Below are 25,782 nucleotides of genomic sequence, written 5' to 3' on the forward strand. Positions count from 1 at the left end.
CGCTGCATGTCACAACATCACAAAACTAAACATGTAGAACACTTTTTATTATAAAATATTTGCTAATATTGCTAGATAGTCTAATCTTAGTAGAATACAGCTTCTGAATTAACAGCGTTCTGAAAAGTTATCACTTTTATCTAATATACTTCCTGAGGTCTTCATCCAAACATAGACTCAAATTACAGAAAAAAACGTGCTTAAAGATGCTAGATGGGCAAAAAATAAAAAAAGAATAGGAAAATATTTAATATATCAAGCAAAAGTTTAACAGATATCTTTGTAATTATCCATATTCTATGGCTTAAACATTTAAACCAAATCAGAGATGTTCGAGCGGAAATAGTTCTACAAATCTGATGATTTGAAGTGGAATGACCCAATAGCCTAAAACTGTAGATGGAATATTCATAACACGTACACATCAGAAATCACCACACACAGTCTGACAATATATGTTACAAAACCACACATTCCCTTAGGTCAATCTTTGTTCATTTTCCCACTCTTATCTCAAGAGGATGAATGTAGGGGTAATAGACTGGTCTTTACTTTTAACCGCGAGAAAATCTAAAAATTTTTCTTTTTGCCATAATGCATTATACATTACACAATAACTCTCAGTGGGGAAAGTTAAACGTTTGCGCAGAAACTGATGATCTCGAATGTGGCGATGATATTTTGACTGTACATGCGGCACCTTCAAATGGCTGCATATGCTCTGTGTCTGTGAGCACACAGTCAGTTTCAATACTGTGCCAACACATCAGAGAAAAAAAAAGGAGGAACAGTGGCAAACATAATGACCCAGTGAGAGGAGCAGCAGCGTGGGTACGGCTCCAGCATCAGGCGCAAGGTACAGCACCCTGCATGAATATCAAAAAGCTGCCTCCCTTTGACCTTGAGATTAATATTTAAAAGCTGGCTACAGTCTATACACACACACACACACACACACACACACACACTGTTCGCATGTGCCCTGCAGCCTGTGGTGCACTGAAGTCTTCCTCATTAACTGACTGTTCTGGTCTGATTTTGTAACTAAATACTGTATAATGAAAAACTGATTATATACTGTATGCTATAACAGATTTGGATTAATGGCACGGAGGCGTACTGCCAACATAACAACACCTGAAACTTTCAAATACCATAACAACGTCACTGTTGTTTTGTATTGCATTGTGATGAATTGTCTACAACAAGTGTGTTTCAAGTGTGTGACCAATTATTTCAACACTGTACATCAAAATTCTAAATCAATATGGGATGTCTATTCATTTTGTTGCATCTGGCAAGAATATAAAAAAAAATTCAAAAGCACTTCTGTGGTCTTTTACCCGTCGACCTTTAGATTCAGCTTTATAATCTGACACCAATTGGGCCTTTTTTTATAATAGTATGTATGTATGTTTGACTGATTTCACAGATCCCTGAATCACGTGAAACTCAACTCCATCAAAGTAAACAAATAAACAACATAGACAAAATAAAAATAGTGGCAAAAATGTTGCTTTTTTCCCCCCCACAGAGTAAGTTTAGGCATTTTTGTCTTTCCTTTATTTGATTTTGCCCTCATGTCCTTTTGGCTGTTTTTCCTTCTTAATCTCATTGGTGGAGGAATGAACACTTTGTGTCGTCCGCTGTTTGGATGTGAGCAATTTGTTTTACTTCTCAGTTTTTCTCCTAGCGGGCACAAATTGAGTCTGACAAACTATAAAAGCTGTCACAAATCTGCAGCCTTCAATCTCTGCATTGGTAAAAATGTGTGTGTGTGTTTTTTCTTTTTCTCAATAAATCTAATTACTTTACAAAGTGTTTACTCACCTTATTTATAAAGCATTTTAGTACAAAATACTTTAAAACTTATCTGGTTTGTGTGTATCGGGGCTACAGTTCCCACTGCAGTGACCTCAGTTCAATTCCTGCTGACTAGGATTTGCTTCATTGTTTGCCGTGAAATCACATTTATGAGGAAATTGTTCTGCAACAAGCAGATCCTAGATGAGCAAAATGTCAAAGTGCGTTTATTTGGCACGCATGTCATATTTGGTATTTATAGCTGTTTATTTCTATAGCTCTCATTCTATTCTATTTAGCCTCCATGACATTACTTTTCTTAAGCATCTAAATAAAACAGCTCACATCTCATTACGTTATCAAAGCAGTGGAAAGTTATCTCCAAAAAATGTAAAATGGTGAATGTAGAAAATTGACAACTTTCATCAAGCTGTCTGTATTTGTTGTTTTTACATTGACTAAGATTGCTCGTGAAAGACTGCAGCTTCGAGTAGATTCATTTTAATCAAATCAGAAGAGTTGTGTTTCCAAAATTTAAAAGGGAGCCTGTATGGTGTAACTTGTATTGTTTTCTGTGTTTTAAATTTCTGCTCCTTTATGGCTTTGCAGTTTCAAAATGTAACTCTCATGCAGCAATTCTGGTTTTACTTTTGAATGCCAAGAAGAGCAGCATAAAAATATTAAATGACCAACTTAAACATGGTTTGATGATGTTTTGCTTATCAGGTTTTGCACCGGTGCAGTTTGAGTTTCTGTAGGTGCTACGCTTGTCTTCATCTTTTCAGCCGCTGTGGCTGTCAATGCGCAGTTATTCATGTGTTTTTTTTTTCAAAATAAACCATGGTTGCTTTAATTAATAAAGAAAACACATTTTGTTTAAATATACAATTAAAAGAGGAATCTGTGATTCTGGAGAAAGAGCGTCAATATTTAGCTAGTTAGTATATTCAGATAGTTAGCATGTGCCAGACTTACTGGTTCCCACTCTCCCTGTGCCTGATGGATCAGCTTCATCCTGGTCACCCTCAGTGCATCCAGGTTGTACTCTTGTCTTTTTTTTTTTTTTTTTTTAAATGTGTCGCAATTTTTTTTTAATATAACCTTTTTACGTGTGTAAATGTATTTATGTGTTTTTCATTGTATAAATGATTACGTGTACCTTGATAAACAGGCTGAAGTGATTACATTCAAAGTAAGATGGTCAAACATAAAATAATCCTTATTTCTAATCAATGTTCATTGATATCGACTGAAATTTAAAAAAAAAAAAAAAGTGACTGATATTTCAGTTATATCACCCAGGATTAAAACTGGATTAAAACTGCTGGCTTTATCTCTGACCAAAAACAGATTGTTTAGAAAAGTTAATGCAATGATGTCATAGAATTGAATGGAAGCAGCACTAATATTACAGACAGAAAATGCTACCTGCATTAAAGTCAGGTATGTGGCAGTATTTTAACATTTCTGTAAAATATGGACAAAGCAGACGATGACAAGAACAAGATTTCATGAACATAAGGACATAAGTTAAGTGATACCCTAACTAAGATGCAAGTTAAGTGATAACTAAAATAATTGGTCATATCATGGAAATGATCAAGAGTCGCTTCAGAAAGCTACTTGCTGTGCTGGATCCCAGACACCAGTTCTATGAAGATCTGGTATTCAGCGATACCAAATCTACACTGAGAAACCGTTAACTCTCATAAGCCTCGGCAGGTGCCAGATTTTTTATTTTTTATTATCCACACCACAATTCTCAAAATGATTTCATTTTGAGAATTGTGGTGTGTGAACCCACTTTTTCTAACCCCTACACTCATATACCTTCCTGTGCCATTCCCATGCTGGTGTGGGCACAACAGACAACTCTTCCACATAACACACAGAATAATCGGAGATCCTCAGCCATACACAAATACACATGCACTGTCCCTGCTTGCAGCTTTTTCTTCCACCCAGTATGCTCCAACTCGCTTCCGTCTACCGCTGTGAGAGATGCAAACAAACACACAAACAAGCAAACAACGTGATGAGCGGACATGACGTCTGAGGCTTAGCTTTTGTTTCATCTTCTCTCTCTGGTCTCTCCCTCTATGTTTAGCACAGTATGGGAGGCCCCAGTGCAACACACTCCTTTGTGGAGAGGCGATGGGGAGGCAACCTCACTGCCACAGCAAGTTTATTTTGCCAAGTGTGTGATCAAAGGCTGTGTGTGTGTGTGTGTGTGTGTGTGTGAGACGTATAGATAGCCAGTGGTCTGGACAGCTGGCTTTACTGGTTTAAAGACTGTGCATTTCATGTAAAAAAAATTAAAAGATTTTTTTTGCTGGTGGGGGATGTCCAAGTTATTATTCTACAAGTGCTGGAGGTTTTCTAAAACATACATATATTTACATATTTAAAACCGCAGCACTAACTGCACCCAGCATAAAATAATGAACTTATGCCCCTGAATGTGTAACACATTTTTAGCACACGGCTACCAGATCTCACAATCTGCTGTTAAAGGGACTGAAACAGAATTTTTTTTACAACTTGTAGCTGCTGAGCAAAGTGGTTTAAAAACAGTAAAACAGTGATTCTTAATATCTGATTATTGACAGTAATCAGCAGGCGATGTGCAAGAAAGAAGGACAAACTGGAGGTGCCGAAAAAGAGCCAAAAGTCAAAAAAGAACGAATGCTCTATAAAGAAATGCCAGTAAAATTAAAAATTTGCATTTGTCTCCGTGAGTAACACTGGTAATTGTATTTTGATGACATGAACTGGGTTTGTTCCTTTTTTAAGTGTCCTTGTGTGCATCAAAGGGACGACCCAGGCAGGAGGTACAGTATTGACATGTCACACACCCAACATGATACTACAAAGCTTCTCTCTATGATTTCATCCGTCCCTCTATCTCCTTGCTTTCTCTCTTTTTTTTGCCTTATCTTTCCTTCCAGTGCTGCTCTCATTCTCTCTCTCCCACCCTCCCACTATCAGTCCTCCACCATCGCATTCCTTATCCTCCTCCCTCTCATCTTCGATGTCTCTCTCTCAGACATGTAATATCTCTTTGTATCTCCTACTTACTTCCTGTACCTTTCTGTTCTTTCCGCTTTCACAACATCTCCACTCCCTCTTTCCATTTTGATATCCTCCACTCCCCACATCTCCTCACAGCATCTATGAACACATCCCTCGTCTCCCCTCCCTATATTTATCTCTTCCTTATCTGGATCTCCCTCCCTCTCCTTCCATGCATGCCTATCTGTCTGTATCTGCTCTCTCCCAGTCTCAGTGGGCTTAGCTCTCATAGGAGGAGGGTGCAGAGGAAGGAATGAACCTGAAATGGTAAATTGTTTATTTCTGACAGCTCAGCGGCTGCATTAAGCACCACCCAGTTCCCACAAAAACCAGCTGAAGGTAGCAATGTAAAAGAGTGAAAGAAAAAAAAAAAGAAATGCAAACAACAAAAACAAGTCATATTCATCACGGTAATTGTGTGGGTGCTTTGGGTACGCGGGCGGCTGGATGCTGATGAGGGATGGCGCTGCTCACAGGCCTCCCTGATGTCCATGAATCACAGCCAGAGTCGCTCGCCGGCCCTCAGCCGCCATAAAACAAAAGATGGAGATGAAAAATGCAGCAATTAAGTGATTTGATTTCTGCTCTACCCTCCTGTCCTCCTTTCTATCCAGCCCCCCTTCCTGGCCACACGCACGCACAAACACAAATACATGAAAACGTGTAAATGCCGACCGAGATTCACTGTTAGAAACAAATGTGCAAAACAAGGACGCACTGGCATGCACGAGTACCAATGTTTACACAAAGTCACACATACCTATGCAGTAAAGTAAATACATGCGTACTTAATTTCAGGTAGCGCCTGATATAGAAGCATGTGGCAGAATAAGAATTTACTTCATACACACAAGTTTATTACGAGACCTGTGCAACACTTACATAATAAAGTGTATCACCTTAAGGACTTGTAATGATCTTTACCAACACTAGACAGAGAATGTGAGATTATCTCAGAAAAATGAGCTGCTACAGCTACAAAAGGCAAACAGCGAACCAGCATGCAGCACTTTAAACAGGAACTATCTGTGTGCACATGTGTGACAGTGATACAATAAACTGTCTTTTCATGAGATCCTTCAAAGGTGCCACAAAGCACTGTGAGCTACAGCTTCAAAATAAGGCTCATTTAACCAAAGCAAACAGCTTTGGTGTTCTTAGCTTCCTAATTAGCCAGTAGGTTAGTTTAAAATGCAAGCAGTGTTGTACAAATATTAGGCACCAAAACTAGCTGAGAGCCAGCAGGTAATTTTATACAGTAGCCAATGGCGATGGTAATGCTTCACTCATTTACAATTCCACACAACTGAGAGACTGACAGAAAAAACAGAGGAGTCAAAATCAATGCGGCAGCGCCAAGATATCCTGATTTTAAGGGGCAGCAGACACTGGCACATGGATGTACAACATGTATTCAAACACTTGTGATTTCTTTGTGAGTCCACACACCACTTCCACCACTTGATGAGGTTTAAGTATAACAGAAAAACATCAATTTTATTACATTAGAGGTGCAGAACATCTTTTAACACAATACTTTCAGCTATTTTTGTCTTTACTGGGACAGCAGATAAAATACAAAGTAGCCATTGGTAACAAATATGTTACAAAGAAGCCTGGCTGGAGTCAAGCTGCAGATGTTGCAATTATATAGCATGTTGCTACTGACTGCTGTTGACTGGCATACAGTAATATTTTAACTGGTCTTCTGTCTCTGTCTGCATGATATATCATAGCATGTAAAATCTTTGGATCATGACATTATCCAAACCAAAAAAGTTAAGGTCCAAACAGCAGGTGCCTTTTAGATTCTATTGGGGTGTATTTAAAAAAAACAAAAAAACATCAGCTTTTCACTACTGCGTGTTCATATCCCTCAGACTGCAAAGACAGCCACCAAGTTGCTTTTCACAAGACAGCCCCTGAAAACTCCTCACATATTTCATAAACCCTCAGTCTACACAATCCTGACATCCTAACATGGACACAAACATGACAATAATTAAAACATGAAAACAATCGACACAATTTCGGGGGATTAAGTTGAAACTTTAAACTCTACCTCTTCCTCTGGGCATCTCAGGAGCAAACATATAAGAACAATTTACCTCCTACACTCCTGCAGAGTTGAGACTATATTTAAACACGGCACTCTATGAGAAATGTGGATGCTTTACCATTGTTTAGTAAGGGGGGTGGGGGGGGTTGTTTAATGGGACTTGGCTAAGCATGTGTAATTAAGAGCAGGGGTAAGTGGTGAGTTGCAGAGTGCATGATGTTGTGTGTGTGTGTGTGTGTGTGTGTGTGTGTGTGTGTGTGTGTGTGTGTGTGTGTGTGTGTGTGTGTGTGTGTGTGTGTGTGTGTGTTTGTGAGGGATATGGTAGCAGCATCAGGCCATGATGGAGTACTTTGCGGAGCCAAACACCCATTCAGCAAGCTGTGTGCTCATTAATCCTGCCAAACTCCACTTGTTACATGCACGCACAGGAAATCATGAGGCTAGGTAAACAGGGAACTGCTGCGATCCATCACTGCACGCCAGGAACACACTGATATAGGTGTGCGCACACACACACACACACACACAGTCCGATGCAGCATACATGCAAAATGATAAGGTTGTACGTGTACAAGCATACAGTGAAAACACACACCGCTGCATGCACGTGACAAATATAGAGAGATAAACAGATGCAAACTAAATCATGCATTCAAATTTTTTTTTTATCTGTTGTCTTTTAGTAAGAACATGTTACACTGTTTGGAATGTGAAATGTGGATCTAGAAATAGTTCTCTCCTGTAATGATACAGAGAAATGACATCCAGTACTGGTAAAGGTCTGCACTTGCTATTAATCGTAAGAAATACTGCCACAAAGCCTGGAAAGAAATCAATAGAAGTAGCTTGACCCCAGTTTGACCTCTGGTTCAATGGAGAAATTATGGGACCACACTGGCCTTGGCATTAGCCTATTTGATGTGTATTTTCCCAACACAAACTCTCTCTTTTCTCCATCTACTTGCTTTCTTTCCTCTCTTTCTCTGTCTGCAAGCTCTCTTTGCTTTGTTTTCATCTTCTAAATGCTTATGAAGACGCACATACCCACATGCGCAATCCCGCCAACGTACACACGAATTCACATTGTGTGACAAATGCAGTATAGGGCCAGTTACACAGCCCAGTGGTTAGATGCAGTGTTGGAGCAGATCTGTTATATCTATACGCCTGCCTGGCTGGAGCATTTACTGAAGCCATCAGCGAAACGACATTCCATATATCTTTGACAGAGAGGGGAACAATACTATTTACACCAATTTAGCCCTGGGAGGGGGGATTTCCAGTTAATGGGCAACTTTTTTTTCCCCCTCCTCTCATTTTAACATTTGGAAATGGCCACCCTTCAGGAGGACGGATGAGACACGCTCCTAGGCTGCTACTCACATGCTAATAAAGTCAATAACAAGGCATGTAAAAAAAACAAAACAAAACAAAACAAAAAAACGGCTTTACAAACAAGTCTGGCCTAAATACGACACTCCTTCATCACAGACACTCCCGCCATAAGCTGCTAAATAAGATACTAAATCAATATGCAAATAAACATGACTACAACACGACCAATGCAAACACAAGCAGCAGAAGAGGTAAGGCCACCATTTCATTTTTTAAATGATTACATATTTTACAATTATAGCTTTCTCTCTTTTTCTGCTCTCAATTGTGGCCATGATGGAGTATATAGAGTTTTACTCAATTGAGCAGCTCAAAATATTTACCCAGCATGGTCCTGCTACACTACAGCAGCCTGGGAATGGCAAATCCGATAAGGTTAAAGGTCACTGGTCACTCAGGGGCCAATCAAGGGTTAGTGGAAGAGCAGGTTCAGGTTTGGGCTGGATGCAAAAGGTCAGAGAGGTCAGATCAGGTCAGAGAAAGGACAAGCTGTCCGATGGGGTTAACGAAAGGTGACTAGAAAACTAGGCTGTATCTATATAAAGACAACATAACCCTGCAGCTATCAGAAGAATGAATCATGAAATATGAAATCAACACAAAATGTTGTCTTTTTAAATTTTCTGATTTTATTCCCATGTAGTAGTAGAACAATTGATGTTACAATTACACTTTGTGGTGAAGAAGAAAATGCACTAAACTCGATGTTTTCATATATACATACATGTGCTTACAAGGGAAATGTATCAAAGTACCTTTATATTGGTTCGTTTAACAATAACACTTACTTGCATTTGCTTTCACTTCATTCTGTAGCATTATTACTTTCTCAATAGCTATAAAACTGTGAGCCATCAATCTGAACCAGAGTGGTGGACAGTGGTAGAGAAGTTACAGTTGTCTAATGCAGCCATTTTAGTGTGGTATTTGGTGGTTTGAGAGATGGGACATCATTAACATCACGTCTATGGCTGGACAAAAAAAAACTCTGTGCATGGTGATTCAGGAATAAACTGATAATCTGCATAGTTCTTTTCAGATTTAGCAGTCCGCTTGTTGCACACTTATTACAACAAGACTAAGACTTTCCAGTGACTCTAGTTGTTCTACAAGGATGTACTTGAGGTGCTGTCAACACAATGCTAATATGAGCCTGCTAACGTGGCCACAATCACTATCTTAGCTTGCTCACAGTATCATATGTGTTAACATATGATACCATGGTTGTCATTTTATTTTAGTGTGCTAGTATATTTAGTTTTGCAAATTCATGCAAAAAGGCGTGTTAAAGATATCGCTATACTTTGTTCATGTCTCTTTGGCAGCACCAAGCATTGGCCCATGCATGCTTTCATATCCAGCAGGCTACACTACTGTACTGTTCCCCTCTCTGTTCTACCCAAGAAAGTTATAAATCAGCTAGAGTTGATTCAGAACTCTGCTGCCCAAGTGCTGACTGGGACCAGAGGGAAGGAACAAATTGCACCTATTTTAAAGTTCTTACACTGGCTGCCAGTCAGTTTCCCTATTGGTTTCAAAAGTCTTCTCCTTGTTGTTAAAGCACTTAATGGTCTTGCATAAGGGTCTCTCAGGGATCTATACACGAAGACAGTGGATTTGAAATGAGCCATTAAGATGTGATTGAGTCGCAGAGATTCAGCTTTAAATCAAGGAGTTAAAAAAGTATTGCACTAAACAGTTACATTACAGCCATGTCTTTACATAGTCCCCCTCTGTTTTCACAGGCTTAAAAGTAATTAGATAAACCAACATAATTATAAATAGGAAGATGCAAATTCCTTGGCGTTAATGACTGCCTGAAGTCTGGAACCCATGGACATGACCAGATGCTGAGTTTCCTCCCTTGAGATGAGTTGCCAGGCCTTTACTGCAGCCACCTTCAATTGCTGCTTGTTTGTGGGTCTCTCTGCTTTCAGCTGTGTCCTCAGTAAGTGAAAAGCAGCCCAGTTGGGTTGAGGTCAAGTAACTAACTCAGCCATTTAAGAACACTGCATTACTTTGCATTAATAGGCTCTAGGGTGGCACTCGCAGTATGTTTTGAGTCATTATCCATATGCGCTGTGAAGTGCCACCTATCAGTTTTGCAACACCTTTGCTGAATCTGAGTAGAAAGTACAGTTCTGTACACTTCAAAATTCATTCTGCTACAATAATCTATCAGCAGCTGCCAATGCTGTAACACTACCTCCACCATGTTTGACAGATAATATGGTCTGCCTTGGATCATGAGCTTTTCCTGTCTATCTCCATACTCTTCTCTTCCATCGTTCTGGTTTTAACTGCCCTTTGTGTTTTTCAGCACTACTAGTTTGTTTTTGCATCTTGATGTAAGTCCTCTGTATTTACATTAATGAATGTATTCCTTTAATGTAGATTTGGACAATACGACACCTGCTAGTGTTCTTGACTATCTTGGTTAGATGTGTTGAAGAAGCTTTTCAGCATTATTTTTCCACTATTTATGATTAACTTTTTTAATAATGTATTTGTTGTATGCATTACTCTCAAACTGTTTAACTGTGTAAATTTAAACTGGGTTATAATCAGCTCGTCACCCATGCATAAAGCCCTTTGAATTGTTCTAACATGTACAAAACGTCCTATATAAATGAAGTTGATGAAACTAAGTACAGCTGAAGGTGATGGTAATATCAAAGAATTTGAACGTTTTGGAGATCTAAAATTCTTACCTGACGATACAACTTAGTGGAAAGGTAAGAAATCACCATTATTACCATTCATCTTGATGTGTGTGGTAGCCTTAATCAGGTTTAAAGAAGGCATTGTGTTCACACAGACACAAAGTAAGTTTTCTAGTTTTTTGGGGGAATATGTGTTTTTATAGTAAAGAAGTTCTGATATTTCAAGTTCCAGCTTTTAACCAGAGACAACATGCAACAAAAAGCATAGTAACAACCAAAAATAAATTAACTTTAAACACAACAAGCTGAAAACAAGTACATCTTTTCGTTAGCAGGATCAGTGTTATCCTAAACCTCCATAGCAAACAACAAACAACTGCCTATATTTCACTGTACAAATAAGTAAAACTAAATAATGGCCGACAGCTCCCTCTAGACCTTCATCCTCCTCCCATTTTAGCCTCATAAAAACAGAAATGACCCACTGAACACTTCGAACCACTGTATCAATGGCTGACTGACAGAAATGGAGCTCTGCCTCCCTCCTGCCCAGCCTACACAACATAAACAGACTTACAATGAATCCGGTATGAATGGAGAGCTGTCAATCAGAGGAAACCCATCCATTGGGCAATATACAAATGATCATCTCCTAGAATCAAATTCACCAGGTGTGAGCAAGTATACAGAAACACACACACACATATCGGTACTGTAGATAAATGCGCACATACACCAACAATCAAACACAGGCTCATACACATAAACAAACATGCACACATTCGTGCGGAAAATGCACATAAGCATACACACATCCCTTCTAGAGTGTTGGCACCCAGACTGTAGAAGTCATCAGGGACCTGTAAAGCATTACCCTCTGTGTGACTCGAGCCACTCCAGAAATAGCCTCTGTAATGTATTCTTACCGCCGCCGTCTCTTTTGCACAATAGTGCCCTTAATAACACACTCCATTTCTGTTGGCATAAATAAGGGCTCCATTTCCATCTTATTTCATGCAAATGAGAGCGCCGGCGCCCAAACAGGTAGTGGGAGTAGTGTGTGAGTGGAGTGTGGAAGTGTGTAGTCGCTGAGTGTAGTGGCATGATTGGGGACGAGCGAATTCAAATGAGCGTTGGAGAGACCCCACAATGTGCCAACGACTCCCACGCCAGCCTGCCAACGGCGTGACAGACAACGTCACTTAGTCACTTACGGGCCCCGCCGCCTGCACAAGATGCCATTACAGGGGCCAACGCAAAAACCAATATTTATCCAGGGAAATGGTTCTCTGGAGAGAGATTATTGATGCAGACACAATAGTTTTACTCCAGTAGTAGGCGCTGGTGCAGACAGCTATCACGGCAGCTGATTTTGTAATTCCACTGGTTCACTCTGTTTCTGAGGGCAACAATTTGCTTTGTTTGTATCCAGGTGGAAGACAAGAAACTGCAGTAGGACGTGACAACATTGACAGTGTTTCATGCTAGGGATCCTCGGGAAAGACTTGTCGGAATAAATGTCTGACAAACTTTGCATTAAAGTGCTATTTTACACAAGGGTTCCACAGCTAATAAAGTTGTGGCCAGAAGTGTGGCCGGGCTTTACCAATGCAAGTGTCATCCTCCAGAAGACTGAGATACTGTTTCCTAGATATTCAATATTTTGCCTTCTTTGATCATATGGGGGCTGCAAGGTGGTGCAGTTGGTAGCACTGTTGCCTCGCAGCAAGGAGGTCGCCGGTTCGCGTCGAGGTGGTGGGCACCAGGATCTTTCTGTGTGGAGTTTGCATGTTCTCCCCATGCAGTGTGGGTTCTCTCTGGGTTCTCCGGCTTCCTCCGAGAAGGTCCAGAAACATGCTGAGGTTAATTGGTGATTCTAAATTGTCCATAGGTGTGAATGTGAGTGTGCTTGGCTGTCTGTCTTGAAGTGTAGCCCTGTGATAGACTGGCGACCTGTCCAGGGTGTCCCCTGCCTTTGCCCTGAGTCGGCTGAGATGGGTTGGATGGATGGATGGATGGATGGATGGATGGATGGATGGATGGATGGATGGATGGATGGATGATCATATGCTTTTCACAAGGCTTGGATTTTCACTATCTTTTAGCTTTACATCTGCACGTGTCTGTCCTCTTTCAGGTGTCTTGGAACAGAGAACATTTTGTATTTAAAAGTCCTGCCAGGTCTTCGAAACACCCAGATGTTACTCAGTAGCTTGTCACAGATTTTTGACTTTTCCACTCTACTTCAAACTTTTAAAGGAGGAATTCATGCTCTGTGTGATTTTCTGGAATTCATTAAACTGATGTTGAACAGACGTCTTTAATATAGATGGTAAAAGTTCCAAAACATGTGGCAAATCTATCCAACCATGTACTCTCTGAAAGTCAAAAGTCAAAACTTCAGCCTCGAATGCCTCATATGCTGTGTAACCTCTACTCCTACCATTGAACTGGTATCAGATCATTCGTCTTGTCATGTCTTCAAACAATCCTAGTTGCTATGGTTGTTCAGTGGGTTGTTGACATGTTGACTTGGCTTCAACATGCACACACGTGTTTGAGAAGCTGATATTTTGGGTTAAGATTGAGAAAAATAATCAAAATCCAACTACTGTTGTTTGTTTTCAGAGTGTTGTACAGGTCTGCAAAGGGTCTACAGGAGCTGAATATGCCAGACTGTGACAGAATCTTTGGGCTGCATAAAGGTTCAATATAAGACAAATAAGATGTTTTTGCTCTGAAAATCATGCAAAGATATGACAGACCTGCAAATATGCATGATATGTGCCATTTCATACTTACAATACAATAAAATACTTAGTATGTATTGCTTCATTGATACATACTACCAATTCAGCAATACACTGATGTGTTATTCAAACAGTGGCTAATGTTTTGCATTTTCAGATTTAGTACTCAACTTTAACCAAAACTCATTCAAATTACATCACTTAAAGGCATTTATCAGATTTAACACAGCTCTGTCTGAATCTACAAAAGCTTCCACAACTTCTACCTCATGTTAAATGTTGCTCCACAACACCTGCAAGCAGAGTGTGATGTGTTAAATTGACCCAGTCAATCTGGTTCTCTATATTTTAGTTTCATTACAGTGTACTGCTTTTGTCTAATCTGTGTTTACAACATGGTTGTGCAGCGTTCAGCACCATCATTGACAGGGGGTTTCTGCTTTTAAACCTGCCCGCCAGTGGGGTTTGCATGGTCTCCAGTTTAGGTTATGTTGGCTGAAAACTCAAATTTTCCAGTGGGAGTGAATGTGTGTGTGAATGGTTGGCTGTTCTAGCTCAGCGATCGACTGGCTACCTGTCCTGGATGTACCTTGCCTCTGGCATAGCGTTAGGTGCCATGGGCTAAAGTCCACTGCTAACATGAAAAGGATAAAGTGAGTATGGATAAGGGATGAATAAATGGATGGATGTATACAACACACTCATGTGGTCTCGATATGCTGTAGCTAACACTCAAAAAATATCATTTCATGTCAGGGTTACAGTGGCTTCCACATTTCATGGTTGAGATTTCTCAGGGTGAAGACAACATGAAGCAAGTTGAAAAAAGGCTGAGGAGTTTCTCCTTTTCAACACCACACATCCAAACATTGCCTCCACTGCAAACCTTCTGGCTGTGATTCTCTCTCAGTAAATGAACATTTCAGGGAAGAACTGTCTTGTTTACTAATGAGAAGGTAGGATAGAATTTACTTTATGGTAAAGATAGAGCATACCGTATGTATCTCTGTTCTATGAAGATATACAGAGGCCGATGTCACTCATCATCACAAAGGTAAAATACAGAAAGTAAAACGTTACTGTGTGGTACATCATATTCATACACCATATGTATTTCTACAAATAAAACTGCAGTGTTCATACGATTGTCAATTGCTGTGAAATGACCTTATATCATAGTTTTCTCATCACTACTTAACTAGACACTGCTCCACAGACACTCTGTGCGTGATCAAAGATATTTCAACTGAAATCATATATTCTTTTCCAAGACAGCATCTACAATGCCAGCAGCAATGCCAGTGGCAGCAGCTGATTATTGATGATACTGATTATTTGTGATATTTCACCCAAACACGGCATATTTAAGCAGCTCCCTTGTGAGTCCAGTTACAGTCAGCCACCAATACCTGCTGCCCTTTGGAGCAACACAAACTCATTTCACGATCCAAAAAGTTGTACTTCTATGTGACGCATATGTGGTCCCAGAAAATCAAACCAAAGTCATATTTTATTTTTCAAGAAGTACAAAGACAGCCTAAAATACCAGCGGCATTGCCAGTGGCAAAAACTGATTGCTGGAGAAGCCTGTGTTGCAGATTGACTGTTTGTTACCTCATACTGAGGTACAGGATGAGTGTGTAGAAGACATATATGATCTGCAGATGTGACACTTTGTACTCCTTAAATTTCTCATTTTGTAATTGAGTTTGCCTCCATCTTTCATGCCTTTACTCTGCACTTCCCGGCAATAACTTGTCAGTTGAGTAGTGTAGGCGGTTTTCTGACAGATTTTTCCTTGGGCTTTATTCTGTTGACGAAGTTTGAGTTTGTTTTTCCACCCTAGACTTCTCCTGTTTTTAACAAAAACACATCAGAAGACATGTAGGCATTACTTCCTGCGCAAAAGACATCATCAGGTGTTTGGTCCAACACATGGAGTTTGGCTTCAGTCACAAGAAATCTGTATCAACTGGTTACATAAAGCAACAAAAACAACTTAAGTGTGTTTTCAGATTCATACTTGAACTCAGTGGAACCAAAGTTGATTACGATTACATAACGCATTTGGGAAGTGCAGCCCTAGAAGAGCAGTTACTAAAATCAAAGGTAGCAGGAAGTAGAGATGGAGAGGAGAAAAGGTTTACGGGGTGGATGGTGGTCAGATGAAACAGCTTCATACTCGCTTCAAGGAAAGGTTAATGTCTCTCTCTTGATTTCTCCATCTCTCCCTCCCTCGCTTTCCCAGCTGAGGTCTGTGTGACTTACAGCAGGTCCAGACTGCATTAGATTAAATCATAAATTACCCACCCACCCCCATATCTGCATCCCCCCCTCTCCCTCCCTATCTTACCCCCCCCCCATCCTTTCCATATCTCAATCTCGCTCTCCTTTATTCTCCTATATTCCATTCCCTGTGTATTTCTCCCGTTTCCCTACTATTATTTCTCCCCAACTCTAATCATTATTCTCTTCTCTTCGCCCCCCTCATTCTTCTCACCCTCACTGTGAATGCCTTTTCTGTTAGAGGACTGCTACAGTGAGTCTGGACAGGTGCGCATGTGGGTGAATTCTTGCTAGCATGATGTGCTGTTTGGTGCTACAGTGTGTCTTAGTGCTAAAATGGAGGCAACTGGACTTTGTAAGGATGTTTTACCTCTCAACTGAGAGGCTCCCCCTCCAAATTTAACCAATGTAGTGTATTCAACTACAGGTCCTACATTACTCAGCAAGTAATGTACAGACCTGTATACTGGGGAAACAAAAGCCAGGATCTAGAGGGTAAAGGACACACATTTGAGCCCAACAATGGACATTTTGGCCAGAGAAGATTAATGATTTGAAGGGGGAGTGAAGGAAGCCATCTACGTCAACCTGAAACAACATCACAAGACAGAGGAGATGGTTTACAACCCCACTTATCAGCCACTTACAAGGCAGTCCTGAGACTCCTCCCCAGACAGCTTAACACCCCTTCACTATTTGACTAATGTGATTCAATTGGCCAAACAACTGTCAGAATGCTGGTTTAAAAACCTCAGACTCCCCACCATTTACTTAGAACTCAGTGTGGATGACAGACATGCTGCAGCGTGGCACAGGCCAATAATTTTGCCCTTCAACTTCCTGTCTACACTAGAAGCATATGTCTCCTTGAAGAAATTGACATGTGCTGTCTATGATCAGCTTTTGCCTAAATTTTAGCAAATACGTCACCACTTTTATAACGTCCAGTGTAAAGTGTGAAGTAATGTACGGTGTGTTTCTGACAAACACTTAGACTGCAGCTCTAATTAGATCAGTTCTCCACCTACATCGCACCAGGATCGGCTGGTCATCCTACAGTCATGGCAGCTGGCCAGGGTTTGTGTTTTATTATGTGCTTATAATATAATTATACCAGAATAAGTTGTCTGATCGTGGGCTGATCTATTCTTTCCTCCCAAACACAGTGCAAACTGGTTGCATTAGTTGCACTATTAACTACACTGCACTTCTCCATTACATGAGTTTAGATGCGAGAAACAAGGTCAGTACTTAAAATTACATAACATATAAAAATGTATGCTCCATTACATGGTTGGGGGAACCTAAACATGATGTAGTTCATTAGTTGTTTGTGAAAAGGGCAAGTATTTGTAATAATTTGACAACTTCCATCCATCCATTATCTATACACCATTTAATCCTCACTGGGGGGGCTGGAGCCTATCCCAGCAGACTTAGGGCGAAGGCAGGGGACACCCTGGACAGGTCGCCAGTCTATCACAGGGCTACACTTAGAGACAGACAACCAAGCACACTCACATTCACACCTACGGACAATTTAGAATCACCAATTAACCTCAACATGTTTTTGGACTGTGTGGGAGGAAGCCGGAGAACCCAGAGAGAACCCACGCTGCACGGGGACAATTAAAGGTAGGTGTAGGCTTGCTAATGTTAAATGTAACTCTGCAATGCATACAATTATATCTGGTCATCTCAAAAATGTTTTCTAGCATGCCCCATTTTCAAAAATATAGAGTAGTTTGTGTGAACGGACCAAAATCATGAACTTTTACTGGTATCTATTGCCAGCAAAAGTAACTTGAAGTTAAGAAAAGAAACAAAACTTAAAATGGGCAGGCCATGTACAATCAACAGAAAAAGCAAATATCCTTTTAGTCCAATTAAAGTCTTTCCAAAACCAAAGACACAAGTGTAAAGATTCAGGGAACAAATTAAAGTGTGTTGATCTGTTTTAATGTGAATCTTAGCAGGTTGTGCTCTGACCACAAGTTTACAAGCAGAACACTGTATTGCAATGAGACGATTAATAATATACACTTGACCCGTCAGTGGTTCTAATGCTGTGCCGTATCAGTGTACACCTAAATATCCTTAGCTAATATTAAGCAGGTAAGCTAAGCAGATAAACATGTTCAAACTGTGATCTTACTTTTGCTTTCATATATTATGCAACACCTTTCTAGCTCTACCCTGCAATACAAGAACAATGGCATCCATGTTTTCTACACACAGATTATCATCCAGTAAGGGTGCTGACTTCTTTATGTCATGTAGCCTAAAACATTAAAAGTTAGTTGGACAACTTTCAACCAACTCATTACGCTATTAACTTTAATTTACTTAACTTTTACAAACTACAGTTACACTGAAAAAGTTGTGTTCATTTTGATTATTTATTTTAGCTTACTAGATGTATTTTCTTGCTATGAAAGTATGTTTTCATCTTCAGGTTCCTTCCCTTTTTCCTGTGTTTCGTGGTTTTGGTAAATGCCGCCCTGCCCCCTAGTGCACACATTAATGTTATATCCAATTATGATGACTGACACCTATGTGAACATCTGCACACATCATCTATTGTGGTTTTAAACTTCAAGGGACGGAGGCATGTTTCAGGCGTAACAGAGTGTTAGAGGGATAAGTAAGAGCAAACACACAAAAAATAACAAAAAAAACAAAAACAGCCCCTCCATTCAACCCCCACACATCTTGCTCCACTGCTCCACTGGAGAAAAAGAGGAATAAAATAGAGTGACCCTGCCACTAGCAGCTCTCTTTTCCCCCCACTGCTCTCTTCTTCCTCCCCCTTGCCGTGTGAAATCAAATTTCCATGTGGCTCCCGTATCTGTTGCACAGCGAGGTGATTTATCAGGGATGCAAAGAGCATGCAGAAACAATCTTTATTACATCCATTTCCTGCTTGTCAGCCGGGATCATGTTGGCTGTTCATTAAAGGCGCGGCGCAGGTGAGGAGAATGCATCCCGATGCCTTGATAGATTGTCTGCTCCCCTGTGGTGACAGCAGCTGGATGGATTGAACAGCGGGGGGCGAGGAGGGAGGAAAAAAAAGCGCTGACTCCGTCGCTCCCCTTGTCAGACACACTTTTACATGGCCGGCCAGTGTCATTTCTACCAAACAGCACCACACACACATGCACAAACAGGCTTCTGACAGTCTTTGGACTTAAGCCAGGAGCTCACCTTAATGCATGAATGCATACGCACAGTGAGCATACAAGTATTTACAGACACTGATGAGAAGATACTGAGACACACACACTGTACCGATGAGGTTTATCTTATTACACAGTTACCAACCTTGGGCTCTCAATGTTGAAAACACCATCCAAACACCACAACCTATAGGATAAAGTACACAATTTTAACTGTAACAGCTTTTGGCCAGTTACAAAATGTTCTAAAAATACAGTTAACTGCAACTTAAAAAATATAAACCTGGCAGTAACAGCTGAGTACCATTTGAAGCCACTGTACCATAAATACTAACTTTAATAACCAAAAAATATGTTCAAACAGGTACGCCTGTGTTGCTTAGCAACTTCTCTGGTAAGTTACTTTTTGAGGACTTTGTTGCTCAGAGTAAAGATAATCGTGTAATTGGTGTTATTATTTTGTACTAAGGAGAATCTCAACAGCAGCCGGCTGTGTGCTCAGTGGCTTGTGTGAACACATTTCTAATGCAAAGTGATTAGAGAAATTATGGCCAGTTTTTAATTTTTACTGAAGTAGAGAAATACAAGTTGGGATGGATACTAATTCACTAAAAGGAACTAACTCTGTATTGCATGAATGAATGAGTCAACACATACAAACAGATCACTAACATACAAATACTTATCAAGTATTATCGATATTGTCAATTTAAAACATAATGTTCTTTTTCACAACATTTGAATTTCTTCTTGTAGCTCCATTGATACGATAATGCAGTTTAATTAAATGACACAAGGCCAGCTGTTCTAAAATGGCAAAATATGGAGTAGATATTTTGGATGACTAATATTAGGGCACTTTAATAATGGAGATGTTTCAAAAGGCCTTTAACTGACAGTGTAGACCATGTACAATGACATCAACAATATAGTAAGTAAATTAAAAGCAGATTCAACTGCACCGTAAAGTACTGACGATACCAAAGTTAATTATCTAAATTGACTTGTCACAGATGCATTCTTTTCTGCAAGACTCTGACCCACGCGATTCTCCTGTGACACACAACATGAGCAGACAGTATAGTAAACCCTTTTTATACTGTGTGGACACACCTCATTAAGTCAATCAGCTTGGGTTGTAGAATATCAAAAATACAGCTCTACCTCTTAGAGCGGCGACGTAAGCCTTCATAATCAGCCATAAAATCTTTTATCACACCTCCTACATCAAGCGATAGATACATACGCTATGACAACATAAATACAGCTCTGCATCTATATCAGGCTTACATTATCCCCACAGTGTACCGCTTTTCAAGGAGCAACTACAAAATCCTACTTTCGACTTACTGTGGTCTCTAATTCCTCAGACACAAAAAAAGAAAGAAGAAATGGTACAATGTCTACATCTGCTCCAGGGTACAGTGCTGGCTCAAATTGATGTTTACCTACAGATATTTTTACATACCATCCTGACACCTAGCATAGAGCAGAAGAAGATAGCATATTGAAAAAGAGTTATTTCCATACACTTGGCAAATCAGTGTGACATAAAACAGCCCTGTATTATAGGACTCACTGCTCTTTGAATTACCTTTGACATTGTTCGGTCGTCTTTGTGTAAATTCTCATTACTTTCTCTCTTCATCCATCAACCCATCCATCGCTCTACCTCCATCTCCCACTCTAGCTTGCGACCTGTGTTTCTCTGTGTACCAATGACATGTAATGACAATGGCGTAAGCGCCGATCGATATGGGAGTGCTTCTAGCCCGCCTGGCCATGACGGACAGAGGCCGGCGTTGATAGCTGGGTGACAGGGACACTGTTGTACAGTGGCGGGACAAGGTTGGTGGGTGGAGGGGGGGAGTGGATGCAATTTCTCTGATGAATCTATATCCTTTACCTACTCGCCGGGCATAATCCATTGACGACAGGCTAATGAGCACTGCTTATGTTGACGTGCACAGTATGTGACAGCTGTCTTTTATTTCTCCTATAAAAGTGTCCAGGGGCCTCATTTATCAAACTATGCACAGTTCTTAATGTGTGCTTAGAGGAACTGCCCAAACACGATAGTTGGTATTAATCAAATGTGTGTACTTGTGCTTTTATTCTGGGAAAAATGAAAAATCTCACCTAGTCTACATTCTTGTGCGTACAAGCTTATTTACATAAAGAAACGCCCCCCAGAATGCCGTACGTGATCAACTCATCCATTTGAAGGCTCCAGAAGCCTTAATGTAGAGATACTTGCTGTGGACAAATGTAGTCCACAGTAAGAGAGATAAATATGAGCAACACTACAAATAATGAGCTTAAGATACAGGAGGAGGGGAAGTGTAGGAAGCTGATATTGTGGTATTCTGCACCGTGTCCTTCAACGTCACTATTCCAATACTTCATTTTTGTAATGCTAATTATTTATGAATGTTAAACTACACATGATCTGGCGTGCTCACCCGGTCAGGTTTCTCTTCTTTTCTTACCCAACTGTTTTATTTAACATCTTCAGAACTGATGTTGATAAAATTTGAACCAAGAATTGCCAAAACTAAAAGTAATTAACATTAAATAAAAACAATTAAAATAAAGCTATTAAATTATTGGTACATAAACACAACAGTTCTTTTTCAATGCAGATTAGTTACAATTGAATGAACCCTTAGAGATAAAATTAAATAGGTTTTGTGTAACTTAACATGGCACCATATTTAATAAAATATAATTTGATCCCCAACATAAAACAGTGAATGCACATCTTCAGAAGCAATGAAATATGTTACATGACTGTCAGAAGAGATGAGGTTTGCATGTGTAATGAAAATGTACTTATGATTACTGTAGGTGCACAGATTCTATGTGTAGAAATGAAAATGTGGTTTACAGACGGTTGATAAATGAGGCGCATGATTTTATTGAGCTTTGAGTTTTTAAGGCTCATGCTAGAAGTATAGCAATAACAGAAGGCTGACGTAAATATATCTAATAGTCCGACTGTGAGAGAACAGTCTGGAACAGTGGAGTCAGAGCAAACCCAAACCCAGTTATACAAATTGAAGGTGGCACGGTGAATGTGATTCAACGGTTGTAGAGGAGCGGCCTCAGATGCCAATTACATTACCTCGAAAAGAGAGGGGTTGAACTGAAGGATGGAGATCGAGAAGGACAGTGGAGGAGGAGGGGCTGGGGCGCTTTCACTCAAAGGAAAATTATTTATTTCATTGTGATATCAAAATCAATAGGCATCGATTGAAAGGTGGCTAAAGGTGAGCGTGTACATGATCCTTCAGCTGTGAGAGGCAGACTGTCCAAGAAAGGAGGGAGGAAGAGAGGGTGCGATGAAGAAAAAGACGGAAGAGGAGGAGGGAAAGAAAAAAAAAAAAAGAAAAAGAAGGGTGGCCAGAGGAAAAAGTCACCTCCTAGTTAACAAAGAGGGAACAGGGAAAAAGGAAGAGGAAGAGAGAAAGAAGGAAGGAAGAAAGAAAGAGACGAAGAGCGAAGGAGAAAGAGTGAGGGAGCTCTTGCCCAGTGGAATCAATACAGAGAGGTGGAGCAGAGTACAATAGCCTCAGAGGAGAGGAGATTCAGTGGTGCAAGTCTAATACTCTCTGTCTCATTCACACACACATGCATGCACACACACATACATTAACACATACACTCTCACCCCCTCTCTGAATCCTTTTTGCTTTCTCCTGACATTTCCCTCTATATCCTTCCTCTATTTAATTTCTTTCTCCTTCTCTCTTGCTTGCTTGCTCATTCTGTATCCGCCCTCCACCTCTCGCCACCCATACACCCACACGCACACACTTACACACTTACACACACACACACAGAGGGTCTGTCTGTATGCAGAGGGATGCAGAGCAGAAAGAAGGCCTTCTGTCCACAGCAGCTCACCACAACAGCAGCATCTTTCATCAAAACCAGACACTAAAAACCGACGCAATTATGAACAAACACACACGCATGCAAACAAGTGGTAAGAACCCACACACACACACATAAACATGGTGTTTCTTAGAAGACTGTCACTTTTGCACACATACTGCAGAGTCAGAGGCACTAGAATGCAAAGAGAAAGTGCCACATGAACACTTTAACACACACAGACAAAACAGCACACTCCAAAAACTACTCCAGCTCTATCAGCACTTGAGACTAGTGAGGCTTCAATTAGTTCTTGATGAATGAGCCCATAAGATGCCGCTCTCTCATTTCCCTTGTTGCCAGATATCCCAGCAATCAGAGAGAAATGAATTCTCATTGTGGCGTGACTGAGACGAAGATGACGGTGGTAGGGTGGTGGTGGTGGTGGTGGCGGTGGTGAGAGAGGATGTTGGGGGGGCACTAACATAAATCATTCACCCTCTCCTCTCAAGGCCACATTTAAGTTTCATCACGCTAAACGTGACAAGTCTTCCCTAATCTGAGATCTTTTATGATAGGACACAGCGCTCTGTGACAAAATATTGGACAAAGGAGTGTCACATGATGCAGTTTTCTAATTAAGATTTAAATCAAAAAAAATAATCTACAGTTAAAATTAAATTACCAGCTCACCCAGAAAGAGTCCTGTTAAAAATTAATATTTTGTTTTTGTAAATATTTAAAAACATTCCATGAATGTTGGATGCCAGAAAACTCACACCTGTATAACCGGTGTATTTTATTTAATATGAAAGCTGTACCGATGTAAATGGCTCAGTCAAGATAAGTGTGTGTGTGTGTGTGTGCTGCGTTGAAGTCAGACTCACCATCATCAATGATGCTGACCACTACTCCATTACCGGTAATGTTGTTCCTCCAGACCGGCATCACGTTCAGGTCAACCCCACTGGAGTTGTATTCACCCTGCGCAAACTACACACGCACACACAAACACGCACACACGCACACGCACACACAGAAAAACATTATAATCACAACTTGAAAAGGACAACTGTCATCTGTGTCTGTGGCACTCTTACACCCGAGCCACACTGCTCACCTCACGTGTGACAGTCGCAGAACCTTTAGCTTTTCATTTCAGCACTCATGTTAATAGCAACGCGGCACAGTTGTGGTTGCGGCGGCGCTTTATCTAGAGATTTGGCGTGTCAGCTTTTAAAATTTTTTTTTTATGTATACACGCATGATGTGTGGTTCTCAGCAAAAACAGAGATTTTGACAGTCGCACTGGTATCATACAAGCAACACTACACCTTTAACTACACTCACAATGCCTATTTCTATATTGTAGACAGGCAAAAGTGTAAAAAAGTGTGCTTTCTGGCCATTTTATTAAAAGCATTTTATTAAAGGAGAGAGTTGAGGCTACATGTTGTACTACATAGTCCTAGCAGAACTCCAGTGTAGGATATAATTACATTATGTCAATAGGTTAAGTGGACAGTAGGTGAAGGGCAGTATTTTTCCAGTGCTCTCTTTCTCTCTCCCACATTCTCTTGCTCTGAATGAGGGTAAACCAAACTCCATATAAATTAATATTATAATGAAATGAAATCAGACCTTATATTATTGATGGCCATTATCAAAGGCAAACTTAATGTAGAAAGCTAGTGCTGGCAGTAGCAGCGCTGCAGCAGCAGAGTGGACAGTCAAGTTAATTTCAGAGACCCATTGCCATAGCCAGAGATGGTGTACACTCTCCAAAAGAGGGGATATTTTTGTAAATAAAATTATGAAGAAATTAATTTTCTACTCATGACAAATTCCTTTGCTTAGTTTTCAGTTTTAGTCAATTCAAAGTAAATCATAAGGAGTGCAAGTATCAAAAAACATGGTAAGTAGTGTATCCATTGCTGGTACATATTGGGTTGTCTAGGGTATACAGATGTGTGTAAGTATGATACTTATTTCCAGTCAAGACTTGACTGTATATTATAGCCTGCAAGGTGTCAAATTATATGATTTTTTTCAGGGCTGATACCAATATTGAGTATTTGTGCTGTGGGGGGCATTGCTTAAGACCACAGAGTAACTACGGACAAAGCAAAATGGTGACTGCATCAAGACCAAAGTAGCTCTTTTTTTGAGAAATTAATTAATTTTATCTGGAGTCAATTAAAAAACAAACAAAGAAAAACAACAATACTGATAATACGAAAAATGCTGAATATCAAGTCTGATTATCAGCCAGGCTGAAAATCAGTAAGCTCCTACTGCCTGCTAATAATGTACTTCTTGGGCTACATACTGTACGTGAACATATTTGCTGCAGATCTGTGCTACATGTACATGAACGGATATATTTACCTAAGTCACCGGGTTGTGTGTTCATGTGAGAAAACTGGTGCTCATCCAGTGATGCACTCAGAAACAACATGTGGGTTCAGAGTGCTATAAGGAGCCCAAAGAGTTCATGGGCAAGTCACAGAGACAGATCTTTCATCCTTGCACCTCAAACCACAAATCTATCCACACACAAAAAACACAAATACGAACACATAAATCTGCCCGCTGCTGCACAGCAACGACCCCACAATTGTAACACAAAAGAACCACGGCAACAACTCCCATGAGCCTCAGTGGCCCCACAAACTACATACATTCACTTGAAGCTTAAATGT

General features: G+C 40.2%; 1 protein-coding gene across 1 annotated transcript in view; it reads right to left on the bottom strand.

The window, feature by feature from the left end:
* Positions 1-25,782, bottom strand: part of LOC103355401 (PC3-like endoprotease variant B) — a 124,908-nt gene that overhangs the window by 62,640 nt on the left and 36,486 nt on the right. Inside the window, exon 5 of the mRNA XM_008279189.1 lies at positions 23,968-24,073. Coding sequence (XP_008277411.1) covers positions 23,968-24,073 — 106 coding nt within the window. The remainder of the gene's footprint in view (positions 1-23,967; positions 24,074-25,782) is intronic.

Source organism: Stegastes partitus, unplaced genomic scaffold (assembly GCF_000690725.1).
Source record: "Stegastes partitus isolate 25-593 unplaced genomic scaffold, Stegastes_partitus-1.0.2 Scaffold146, whole genome shotgun sequence".
In the NCBI taxonomy this organism is placed as follows: domain Eukaryota; kingdom Metazoa; phylum Chordata; class Actinopteri; family Pomacentridae; genus Stegastes; species Stegastes partitus.